General features: G+C 48.9%; 2 protein-coding genes across 2 annotated transcripts in view; one reads left to right on the forward strand and one right to left on the reverse strand.

Moving 5' to 3' along the window:
* Positions 1–6,827: 6,827 nt before the first annotated feature.
* On the reverse strand, positions 6,828–9,217 carry TMEM253 (transmembrane protein 253). The gene is made up of 6 exons (XM_049613163.1): positions 9,110–9,217; positions 8,650–8,760; positions 8,501–8,557; positions 8,078–8,188; positions 7,813–7,959; positions 6,828–7,450 (listed from the first exon to the last, which is right to left on the reverse strand). The coding sequence occupies exons 1-6, from the start codon at positions 9,215–9,217 to the stop codon at positions 7,370–7,372; spliced, it is 615 nt and encodes a 204-aa protein (XP_049469120.1). The 3' UTR covers positions 6,828–7,369.
* A 2,185-nt stretch (positions 9,218–11,402) lies between these two features.
* ZNF219 (zinc finger protein 219) overlaps positions 11,403–12,230 on the forward strand; it is a 9,508-nt gene continuing 8,680 nt past the window's right edge. The window contains exon 1 of the mRNA XM_049613168.1: positions 11,403–11,758. The gene's annotated coding sequence lies outside the window, so the exon portion shown is untranslated. The remainder of the gene's footprint in view (positions 11,759–12,230) is intronic.

Here is a 12,230-nt window from a genome sequence, read left to right on the forward strand (position 1 = left end):
AAAATAACAAAATAAAAAAACTTGGACTTGATCTTATAGGTGATGGGGACAACTGAAGGGCTTTTAAGCAGGGAAGCCATGTGGTCACATTTGTGTGGTTACATGGAAGATGTATGAGAAGGACAAGCCTGGAGGCATAGAAACTTTATGAAGTTTTTCCTGTGGTCTAGGTGAAGAAGTGAGGGCCTAAGGTGGGGCAGTGGTGAAGGAGAGAACTGATTCAAGAGCAGGAGGAGAATCTATAGAACATGAGAGCATTTGGCCATAGGAAATGAGGGAGAAGAGTTTAGCATGCAGCTTGTGTAACCAAATGAAAATATCAGTTAAGACAGAAAATTCAGAGGAGGAATAAGAGGCGGACAGTGGGGGTAGGATTTCAGGCTTGGGATGTGCAATATGGCTCTTGTAGGCCTTTGTACGTCTCTTCTTTTTCAGTATAAGAATCTGGGTGAAGTTAGACATTAAGTTCTTGAAATCTTATATCTCTCTAAGGCATTGGTTTTCAAGGAGGAGGCTGTTTTGCTCCCCAGGAGACATTGGCAATGTCTGAGACAGTTTCAATTGTCACAACTGGGGGAGAGGGGGGAGGGGTGCTATTGGTATCTAGTGGTTAGAGGTCAGGGCTGCTGCTAAGCATTCTACATTCCCCAGGACAGCCTTTCACAACAAAGAGCTATCTGGTCCAAATGTCAGTAGTCAGGGTTGATAAACTCTGTTCTAGAGACTAGAGGAATCTTTTACACCTTACTTTACAATTTTGCCCAGGGCCAGGCATTCAAATTAGAGAGGATGGATGTGTCAATTAAAAACATCACCATTGATGAAAAACCAAATCCTACTGTTGTAAAATAAATTAGAGGTCATCTGTTCTTTTTTTTTTTTCATGTTTATTTATTTTTGAGAGAGAGAGAGAGAGACAGAGACAGAGTGTGAGTGGGGGAGGGGCAGAGAGAGAGGGAGACACAGAATAGAAGCAGGATCCAGGCTCTGAGCTGTCAGCACAGAGTCTGACGCAGGGCTTGAACTCAAGAACTGTGAGATCATAACCTGAGCCGAAGTTGGACATTTAATTGTCTGAGCCACACAGGCACCCCAAAGGTCATCTGTTCTAATCATTCAGTTGATGTATATATATATATTTTTTAATGTTTATTTATTTATTTTGAGAGAGAGAGAGAGCATGAGCAGGGGAGAGGGGCAGAGAGTGAGAGAGAATCCCAAGCAGGCTCCACACTTAGTGTGGAGCCCAACGCAAGGCTCAATCCCATGACCCAAAGCAGGCTCTGTGCTGACAGCAGAGAGCCCGATGAGGGGCTTGAACTCATGAGCCATGAGATCATGACCTAAGCCAAAGTCAAACGCTTAACCGACTGAGCCACCCAGGCATCCCCAAACAAGAAAACTTTATAAAGGCAAGGTAAAATAGCCAAGAATCAACAAGGAGAACTTATTAATTTTGGACAGAATATAGGAAAAGTTTCTAATAAAAATAAACCGAAGATTCAGATGATAAGTAGAATAAAAAATAACATGGAGTATAAAATAATGAAATAAGGCAGAAAAAATATACACAAAGGAAAAACAAAAGAAATGGAAGACAACTCCCATTAAGTAAATAGCATCTGAATTTTCAAGAGAAGCACTACACACAGATGGCTTAGTAGCAAGCCATCTAGTGTGAGGCCCTAAGAAATTATACAAGGAGGCCCTTCCCCCTGAATTTTTATACTGGGGGAAAGCTGGTTAAAATAAACACCAAGGGTGTCCTCTTCCTCCTCCCCTTCTAGGGTTAGGGGTAATGGGGTTGTGGTACAATCAGGGCTCTCCATAGAAAGGTGAACATACAGAAAGTATACGGGAGGGGCTAACATGAGGGACAGTTCTACACATTTGCTTTAACAACTGGAAAGTTTTTAATACAGTATTATAGTGAAAAAAAAATAGCACCAACTAAAAGTGTTTTCTGCCTTTCCCCTCTTGCAGAGTCACTGCTCAGTCACAAGTAGCTCAGATTCCCTGTACCCTAGAGAGGGGCCTCTGATCAGTACAGGGCACAGATCCTGTCATGTTTATAGGAAACGTTGCCTCACACTGACCGCCCTGCCTCTGTCCTGCTCAAACCCGTCAATCAAATACCGAACTTGGAGGAGCATGGGCTGGGCAAGCCAAGATGAAGCGTGGACACAAAGCAACACCGAATGGGCCTAGCCAAGGAAAAGGAATCCAGAAACCCAACGGGGTAATCTCTCCTCCCTGAGATTAAGAACATCCCAGCCCTGGGATGGTAGAGGCAAGAGGCTGCGGATCATTCATCCGACCAGGCAGGCGAGGCGATCTCCCATTACTCCTGGGTAGTTGACGGTGGCTCAAATCCAGCCCCGCAGAGCAGACACGGAGGCCTGCTGGGGTGAGGAGGACACGGAAGGGCCCTGCGCCTCCCGCCTGCTCGCCGCGTCCAGGTTCCCCGCCAGGCCGCGGTGCCTCGGCCCTGGTGGACCCGCTGCAGGGGAGGGATATGGGGAGCATCTCGCTGCTTGAAGAGGTTCTTTCTCCAACAGAGCCCCTGCTACACGCCATTACCTTGCGGGAAGGCTCTTTGTGAGACCTCGACCCGGGCAGCCAAGAGGCCACGAGATGGCAGCAGAGGACACAGCCCAGCACAGAAACCCTAAACTATTTGCAAAAGCAGGTATTTGATTTGGGAGATACCGTCTGTTGTCTGTAATCTTGTATTCAAGGCCAGAAAAAAATGACTGAATTTCAAAGAAATGAGGGCAAAATTCATCAACACGGAGAATTTCTCAATCACCACAGAATTCAGCTGCATATGAAGCCACATGTGAATCGGTCATTTCTACAGTGCTTAAAGCAAGAGATAGGGGTCAAGGCCTTGAAAAACTGACGTCAGCAGGAACCTTGTCACAGTCACTTCTTTCTGTGAAGTTCCAATAGGCAGTAATTCAAGTAAAATATGAGTGACTTTCACAGAGGCTGCCAAAGTGATAAGGGTGATTGCTGGGAAGATTTGTAGCAAAGCAGAATGCTTTCCGCAGCAGCCAGGACTCTGGAGACAAGCAGTGTGGGGGAGAATAATGAAGATCACAGGATGTCTCAGACCATCTTCATTCGCAGCTGGAGAAGATAATGCATATGGAAGGGGCATTAGTAACACTGAGACTAAATCTCTGATCTTCTGACTTCTCATCTAATCATCTAATGCTCCTTCCATTCTAACTCCTCACCTGCCCCCAACACCAGTTGTTAAAACTAAAAATATCTCTAGACATTGGCAAATAACTCCTAGTGGGCAAAATTCCCCCTCCCTGAGAACTAATGCTGTAGAGAGATATTGATTTAAAAAAAAAAAAAAAAGAAAAAAAAGGTTAAGAACACAATGTCTCTCCAAGAGTCTTGAATTTCAGAAAAGACCTCGAAGGCCTACAAGAAGTGTATTGCACACCCAAAACCTGAATTCCCATCATATGTTTGAATAACAAGGAGACTAAAATTGAAAGACTCTAGGCTGAATCTGATCCTCAATTTGAAAAGAAAAATATTGTTCTCAACATTGAAAAAATTTAAAAAAATTTCTTAACGATTTATTTATTTATTTATTTATTATATTATTTATGTCTCACACGAGAGACAGAGTGTGAGCGGGGAAGGGGCAGAGAGAGGAAACCCAGAATCTGAAGCATGTTTCAGGCTGTCAACACAGAGTCTGACAGCAGGCTCGAGCCCACAAACTGTGAGATCGTGACCTGAGCCAAAGTCAGACACTGAACTGACTGAGCCACCCAGGTATCCCTAAAATATTTTTTTAAATGTTTATTTATTTTTGAGAGAGACAGAGAGACAGAGACAGAGAGAGAGCATGAACGGGGAGGGGCAGAGACAGAGGGAGACACAGAATTAGAAACAGGCTTCAGGCTCTGAGCTGTCAGCACAGAGTCCTATATAGGACTTGAACTCACGGACCGTGAGATCATGACCTGAGCTGAAGTTGGACGCTTAGCCGACTAAGCCACCCAGATGCCCCTCAACATTTTAAAATCAGAAGAGCTCACATTTAACAAGTTAGGATTTCTGACTTTTATAGGAAAATTGGAACTATGCCAGTACCAGGCCCACAGTCCCACATTTGCAATAATTGGGTAGAGTGGAGTAAGGGTAACTGAGGGTAATGTCTTTTTTTATTTTTTGAGAGAGAGAGAGAGAGAGAGAGAGAGAGAGAGAGAGAGAGAGATGGGGCGGGGGGGTCGGGGTGGTAGGGTGTGAGAGAATCTGCTGACAGTGTGGAGCCTGAAGCTGGGCTCCATCTCATGAGCTGTGAGATCCTGACCTGAGCTGAAACAGAGTCCTATGCATAACCCACTGAGCCACCCAGGTGCCCCAGAGGGGAACATCTTGAAGTAGAATGTGTGCTCTCTGGTTTGCTACAGTTGCCACCAATCCTTGTTACCTCATACTCTATCTCTTTCACTCCTTTACACTACTCCATAACCCTGTAGGCAATTTATTTTCAGCCTCTGGAGTGCCTTGTAGTTTCAAAGTATTTTTCCATGTGTGATTTTATTTTAGCCTTGATATTCCAATAAGGCAGAGATGATAAATACTATGATTATAACCTCCATGTAAGCAAAATGTAGTTCCAAAAGGTTGACTTCCCAAAATGTACACAACAAAACCAGAATCTAAAGTTCCGGGCTCCCAGTCCTATTATTTTTTTGAAAAGTTTCTATGAAGAACTGCATTTAGGGGTGCCAAGCTGGCTCAGTGGATGGAGCATGCAACTCTTGATCTGGGGTCTCTGAGTTTGAGCCCCATGTTGGGTGTAGAGATTACTTAAAAAATAAAACAAAATCTTTAAAAAAAACAACTGCATTTAGTGGTTCATGTAAAAAAAAAAAATTAGAGGTAGATATAGGCATAATTGCTGGAATGGGTGAGTTCCAGCTGCTAAGCTGCTCAAGAATCACCACAAATGATTTAACATTTTTCCTTTTAATGAAATATTTCTGCTTCACTTCTTCCAGACATTTGAAAAGATTGCCCTTCTAGCCCTCTTCAAGTTGGGTGTGGCTATAATGACTGGCTTTGGCCAATGGAGTGAAAGTGGTGTATGTCCTGTTGAGGCAAAAGCATTTAAGAGCCCATGAACAACTCATGCTTACTTCACTCGGGTGGGGGTGGGGGACTATAAGTCTCATGGTAATTTAGGTAGGATCTCAAAATGGTGGTGCTCTAACAGCTTGGGTACCTTGAGTAACTTCTAAAGAGTAGAGCTCACTGCCAGACTACTCTAGACATGTACTGTGAGACCAACATTTGTGGTTGAAAGCCATTAAGACTTGGGCATTTTGGGAGTGCCTGGTTGGCTTAGTAGGGAAAGCATGTGACTCTTAATCTCAGGGTTGTGGGTTCAAGCCCACTCTGCTCACAGAGCTTACTTAAGGGAAGAAAAAAACTGGTGCACTGTTACCAAAGCCTAGCCTAACCTGACTGATAAGGTTCATTTGTACAGTGGTTGAGCTTCTCCAAGAACCAGAATTCCTAGACTTCTGATCCTATCACTAAAAGCTGTCGATCCTATCTGGAAGACACAGTGAATTGTTTTTGTTTTTTGTTTTTTTTTACCCCCAATTTCCTCATCCACCACCATCTTCTGACTTTGAAGAAAATAATTTTCGCAGTCTTGCACACATAAGCTCTGCATTATTGTGGCGGTTAGACTGGGAGGAGAAGGGGGAGGCCCAGATCTTGTTTTCTCCATTCAAGAGCCTAATTCCAGAACTGTCTCCACCCACTAGTACTCACACAACCTTGTCATAGGGCGACTATCACCACTCCCAAGGTGTCACAAACAGAAAGGAGCTCTGCCGCTGGCACCACTGCAATGTCAGGGCAAGGCAGCCAGGCTGCGCTCTTTCCTCACTGATGCCTGGGCTTGACTAAGTTCGGAGAAGCAGCATTCTCTAGGGAAAGAAGCCTTCTCAAGTGGGAACAAAAATGAGTGTGAGGCGCACACCCATCCTGGGCACTATGTGAATTTGGGGTGAGTTCTCTTAGTACTCCAGCTGTAGTCAATTTCTAGTTTCTCTAGCGGCTGGTGCTACTGGGTCTCCCAGTTTTCCTGGGCTTTTCTCAAGCCCACTTGAGCTTGTCATCTTTGCACACGTGCGAAGGTCATAAACTGTGGGGGTTGAGCCCAACCAGAGCTTCAACAACCGGACGCAGCCGGGATCAAAGGTCGGCGGGGCTGCGAGAGGCTGAGCCTGCGCAGTCCCGCTCCCGCCTTGGAGAGAAAGGGTGGCAGCAACGCGGGCTCGTTACACCGGCGTGCTCGCAAGAGGCGGGAAAATTTTAGCTCGGGTCGCCGCGTCCTTTCCTCTTCTTGCCCCATCCACCCATCTGCCCCACGCGCCTGTCCTCGTCCGGCACCGGGGCCCGAAGGGAGGGGGACGAGAAGGGCCTTGGGCTTCTGACTCATCATCTCCAACCCCTTTCTCGCGCGCGCTCCAAGTCTCAGGACTCTGGATTTGGGCTCTATGGGAGGGGGCGCGGCGCCAGCATTTGGGGCACGCAGCTTTGCCGAGGGCCAGCTCCCAGCCCCAGCTCGTCCCCGAAGCTGCCAGAGGGAGGGCTGTGGACCCACAGTCAGCTCTCAGTTGCCGTGATTGGGGCGGCGGCGCCCCCGCGCAGCATAACCCGCCCGGCTCCTCCCTGCACCCAGGGCCAGTGGTCGCGTCCGAGGAAACTCTCGGCTAGGCCCCGACTTACAGCGCCTCGCGTCACTCAGCAGATGCACAGCGCCCCCATCCCGGAGGGAAGGCTCTTTATTTCCCATCAGGCCAGGGGGCAGAGGGGCATCCTGGGACTCGTAGTCTTTGTTAGAGTAGAAGGGACCGGGATCGAAAGAGAAAACTAAAGCCCCCGTGGATTGACTTCCAAGAGGCGCATACGGGAACCCGGGCTTGGAGTATGGGATTGTGAAATGTGGAAAGAAGAGAAATAAGTGAGATCAGACAGATGCGAAGCTGTATGGGGAGGCTATGGGTAAGGAGGGGAAGAATGGAAGGGAGAAGTGAGTACAGCTGAAAAGTTGGCTTAAGGATGTCCTGCAGGCGGGCAGCTTTTCAGGCTAGTGAGGTGAGGGAATACTCTGGTTTAGGTATAGCTTCCCCTAGCGAGGAAGGGAAGAGAAAGGGGCCGAGTCCGAATGAAATTGAAGGCACTCCACTGGACTTCATGTAGGTCTCAGAGGACTGACTCCATCTAGCTTCTGAGTTCTGTGGAGTGGGGACAGGAGGGTCTGGAAACTGCTCCTGACGGGTAGCAGAGCAGGACTTCTCTGCCTCCCCTCACCAGCTCACTCATTTGTTCCATTTGCTGTGCTAGCCACCGTGGGGCCATTCTCCAAATCAGCAACTTCCTCCAACTCAGAGAGACCCTAAAAGCCAGATAGGTGTGAGGCGAGCAAACTGTAGGGGTGAGGAAGGGGGGAATCCCAGACAGAAACAACTTCCTCCTGTTCTTCCATTTTTTCTTGTTCCAATAGTCCTTCCTTTTAGGCAGCTTCCTAACGCTGTCCCACATTTCTAGTCCCAGGCATTTAGACGCCCAGCTCCCTCTTACCCACCACTATGAGAGAAACGTCTAAAACCAGAAAACCGGTTTCTGGCTACAACTCCTTCTCCCTCTCCACCTCCCACCAACCCCATGGTTTTCCCTTAAGTGCCAGTGACCACAATAGCCAGTGAAAAAATCAGCTGCTAGCTAACTGCTCCATACTGTCCTCCAAGCCCTGAATACCTCCTGCAGCTCCTGGTAGTGCAGACTCTGGGTCCGGCAGCATCCTGGCTTCCTCTGGCTCAGCAGGAATAGAGAGTGTGCTGAGAGGAGCACTCCCCCTAAGGTGAAGGTCTCAGCGCTGAGCTCCACCACCAGCAAGCCAGCCAGCTGCAGGTAGACAGGGCTGAGAATGCTACAGGGGACCCAGCACCTGTTTGCTCTTGCCCCTTTCCCTCTCCATCTCCTCTTGCCTCCTCATCCTCCCACCTTCTTTATTCACCCATACCTGGGAGGGGGCAGTTGGGGCAGGCCCCAAGGCTGTCTTCATCACCTCGACCACCACCACGATGAAGCCCAAGATCAGATTGAAGATGTTGAGTATCATCATGGCCTGCACCTGCCAGTGAGCCAGCTCAGCTCTGCCCAGCCTAAGGGACTCATTGCAATCCCAAGCCCCACCTACAGCCTAGCCCCAAAACAAAACTTAGCTCCTATTCTTCCACCTCCAAACAGGGCCATCAGCCCTCTAACTTTCTTGCTTTCTCTCCTTTTAGGCCAGTCAGGGGCAGAGAGCTGACAGGATTAGTTAACATCTAGCCACTTCCTGGGCTGAGTCCTGCGTGTGTGTGTGTGTGTGTGTGTGTGTGTGTGTGTGTGTTTGGTGGGGGGCAGTGTTGGAGAACAGTGCTGTATTCTCTTCCCCTCTCACCTTCCAGAGGCGGGGTGATCTGCGCAGCTCAAGGGTAACCATCCCAGTGAGGAGACCCTGAATGTTGAGAAAGGCAAATGTTGAGCTCTGCCCTGTGAGGGAGGGGCTTCCAGGATCTTCCTTCCACCCTTCCTTGTGGTGGGTCTTACCAAAGCTCCAGGCACAAGTGGCAGCGCCGTGGCCATGTGACAAGCAGAATTCAGGCAGGCAACAGAGACAGCAAAGGGCATCACAGCCACAGCCAGCCATAGCTGGCTCACCTGGAGGCCGGACACAGGGGAGTTGAAGGGGATCCAGAGATCAGCAATTGGGAGGAATGCATGTTGGCAGAAAGTAGTCAACCAAGGACAAGTAAAGGAATGGGATATTATTTAATATTTTCTGCCTCCTGTCCAATTTTAGTTACTTACCTATGTGTTTTCCCCACATGATGGAAGCTAGTTAGAGATTAAGGGTCCTGCTTCATTGTTCTATGCCTTCTCCACCCTCCTCCCACTCAGAGCCTAGCACAGTTTCAGGCACATGGTGGGTGCTCCCTAAAAATGGACGGAATTGAATTGGGATACAAGTGGGCATGCTGAAGCTTGGGGTGGGGCAGCCTGGCCTCACCGCCAGCACCAAGAGTTGCCCACTCTGCCTGTGCCTTGCCCAGTGCTGTAGCTTTTCCAGACGAACACTGGGTCTCTCCTGTTCCCGCTGAGCAGGTCTCTCCTCCATGGCTCCCTTGACCACTGGAGTTCAATGCTTCCTAGGCTGGGAGAAATGCATTATGGCACCTAGCAGGAGATAGCACATGCAGCAATATCTCTTTGAGCTGTCCCTCTGCCCGCTTCCAATATCCAGGGAGTTGAGCCTCAGGGCCTCACACCTACCTAGTCTGAAGGAGCTACTCCAAGGAGATGGGGCCCAGCCTGGCCTGGAGCTCCTAGCAGGGTCTGGTAGCTTAGAGCAGACAATAAACTTGTGCTGGCAGAGACAGGCTGTCAGGGCTGGGTGTGGTGGGGCAAAGGTCCCCATGAAGGCCTAAGGATCCAGGGAGTGGCCATGGGCAAACCCAGCCTCAGTTCATTCCACAAGGCAGTTCATTCCTGCCTTGCTCTGTCCTTTCCTGTTGCCCCCCTCTCTGCCCATCCTGAGTCTTCTGATTGTTCACCTCATCCCCATGGACACTACCACCCTGGGCCTCAGTTTCCCCACATTTCCATCTAATCTTTCTCCTCCCCTTGTTTGGTTTTTGTTTGCTTGTTTGTTTGTTTGCTTCCTCTTCAAATTACTGGCTGTTTCTAGGGAAATCCCATATTACTGTCTAGTTTGGTCCCCTGTCATTACCACTTGCAGATTTGTCTCAAGACCAGGCAAGGTTTAATTCCCCTGCCTTCCTGTCTCTCACTTTCTGGACAGTTTCTCCTCTCTCCTTCCTTTCTTGAAGGATTTACTTTGGATTGGATACTAAGTAGATGGGGATCCCTACTTATAGTGGGGATTGTTTCTCAGTGTTAATTTGCAGCTAGATATGTATAAGATTGTCCCTAAATGGTCAGTTTTGGGAAGGACATCAATGAATATTTTTTTAAGTTAATTTTAAAATTTATTTATTTATTTTGAGAGAGAGAGTGTGCACAAGTGTGAGTGCAAGCTGGGGAGGGCAGAGAGAGAGAGGGAGGGAGAGAATCCCAAGCAGGTTCCATGCTGTCAGAGTGGAGCCCAATGTGGGGCTCGATACCATGACCCTGGGATCATGACCTGAGCCAGAACCAAGAGTTGGACACTCAACGGACTGACCCACCCAGGCACCCCTACTGATGAATATTTTTGAGAGACAGAAGTTGCCTTGCAGTCAGGTGCCTGGACTAGAATCTCAGCTCTGTCACTCCCAGCTGTGTGAACTTAGATACACTACTCTACCTATTTGAACCTCACTTTGTTCAACCTGAGTGATAAAAAGGGGGCTAATGATATGGCTATGAGAGGTTGTTGACTCATGGAAGGTACTTAATAACCATCAGTGGTGTGACGAGGTCACACTGATGTGCCTGATGCCTGTATACTAAAAGCTTATTCAGAAGCTAAGTTGGGGGGTGGGGGGCATTTATTTCTACAGTGAGAAGCAGAACCAGCTAGCCCCAAATATATACTCTATGGAGCAAAAATAGGAAAGACACATCTTGGTGCAGAGCCTGAGATCTGAAGAAAACCGAACCTATGTTCAAATCCCAGATCTACCAGGGTGACCTTGGGCAAATTACTTAATGTTTCCTTATCTATAAAGGGAAGTTAATAATACTGATCTCAATACAATACTCAAGGGGTTGCCTTGAGTATTAAAAGAAAATGCAACGAACTAGCTCAGCCCAGTACCTGGCACATAAGTGCTCAACAATTGTTAGTGGCTATTATCATTATTATTACTGATGGTAGAAGACTGGGCAGAAGACTCCTGGGAGTTAGTACCAAGAGGCAGGGTCCTGGATGGCAAGCGGCCCTTTGAAAGCCACTTCTGTCCTGCTTAGTGCTGGTCCAACACTCATTGGAGCATTGTGTCCACTTTTCTTTCCTGTGGAGTGGGAATCACACTTAAAGGGATTTGGAGAAGTTGTGTGTCTACTCCCTCTTCAGTCCCCATGTGCATTAATTCTATTTGGTGGCAATGGCCTTACAGAATTTGAAATGTTAGGCTTGCTCTGATGATCCCTGAGCTGGTAGGCCAGTGGAAAGAGACGCTTCAGCTTCATTCTCCTTACCTGTATATGCAGACTGATTATATTTCAGAGTGTTATTGTAAGGATTCTACACTATTAAATATGTAAACAGGCATTCGGTAAATACTGATAAAATCTGAGTGTACTATTTACAAATTTGTAGCCCCCGTCTAGATTACAGTCTGCTCATGGGAGGGTATCACAACCCCCCTCATATGTTCATCCCCCACAGTGCTGAGCATAGTGCCTGGCACTTAGTAAGCAATCAGTAAATATTTGTTGTATTGAAGAGCCATTAAAGTGACTTAAGGAGTGGAAAAGAGAATTCGAGAGGAAGGAGCAGGAATTGTTTATCAAGAACAGAAAGGACCGAAGAGTAACTTTAATAATGTTTCTTATACGGCAGACATTAACTATCTCTATAATCGCCCCTCCTCCTCCTCCCCAAAAAGAGAGACAGAAATTGTAAGGGAGAGGCTTTGAGATAAAACCCCAGGAAGAACTTCCCGAGTCTGTGCATGTTGGGGCAGAAAGAGCGGCAGAGCCAACTCCTTCCCTGGTATGTCCGGGTTTAGGGTGGGAGGGGCAGTCCGGCTAGGAGGCTGGGGGAAGGACGAGATGACCTTTCAAAATCTCTTCCAGTCTCCCGTTGGAATCGTCTGTGCGTCCCACCCCCGCTCACTCCCTCCCTCCCTCCGACAGCGCCCCCAGTCTCCAAACTGCCCGCACCCCGCCCCTGGCGGCCGCCTCTCGCGGCTCCCGGGGTCCCCAGCTCCCTGTCCCCGGAGCCAGAGCCCCGCTCCCGCTCCCGCGCGGCTCCCAGCCCCGCCGCGCCGCCCCCCGCATGCTAATGGCCGGGCCGCCTCCCGCCGCACACAATGCGGGCCAGGGCCGGGGGCGGGGGACCGGGGAGGGGGCGGGGGCCGGGCCGGGGGCGGGGGGGCCGGGGCCCGGCGCATCTCCCCCGGCCCCACGTAACGCTGACGCCCGCGCCGCCGGCCCGCCGCCCGCCGCCGCCGCCGCCGCCGCCC

This window comes from Panthera uncia (genome assembly GCF_023721935.1).
Source record: "Panthera uncia isolate 11264 chromosome B3 unlocalized genomic scaffold, Puncia_PCG_1.0 HiC_scaffold_1, whole genome shotgun sequence".
In the NCBI taxonomy this organism is placed as follows: domain Eukaryota; kingdom Metazoa; phylum Chordata; class Mammalia; order Carnivora; family Felidae; genus Panthera; species Panthera uncia.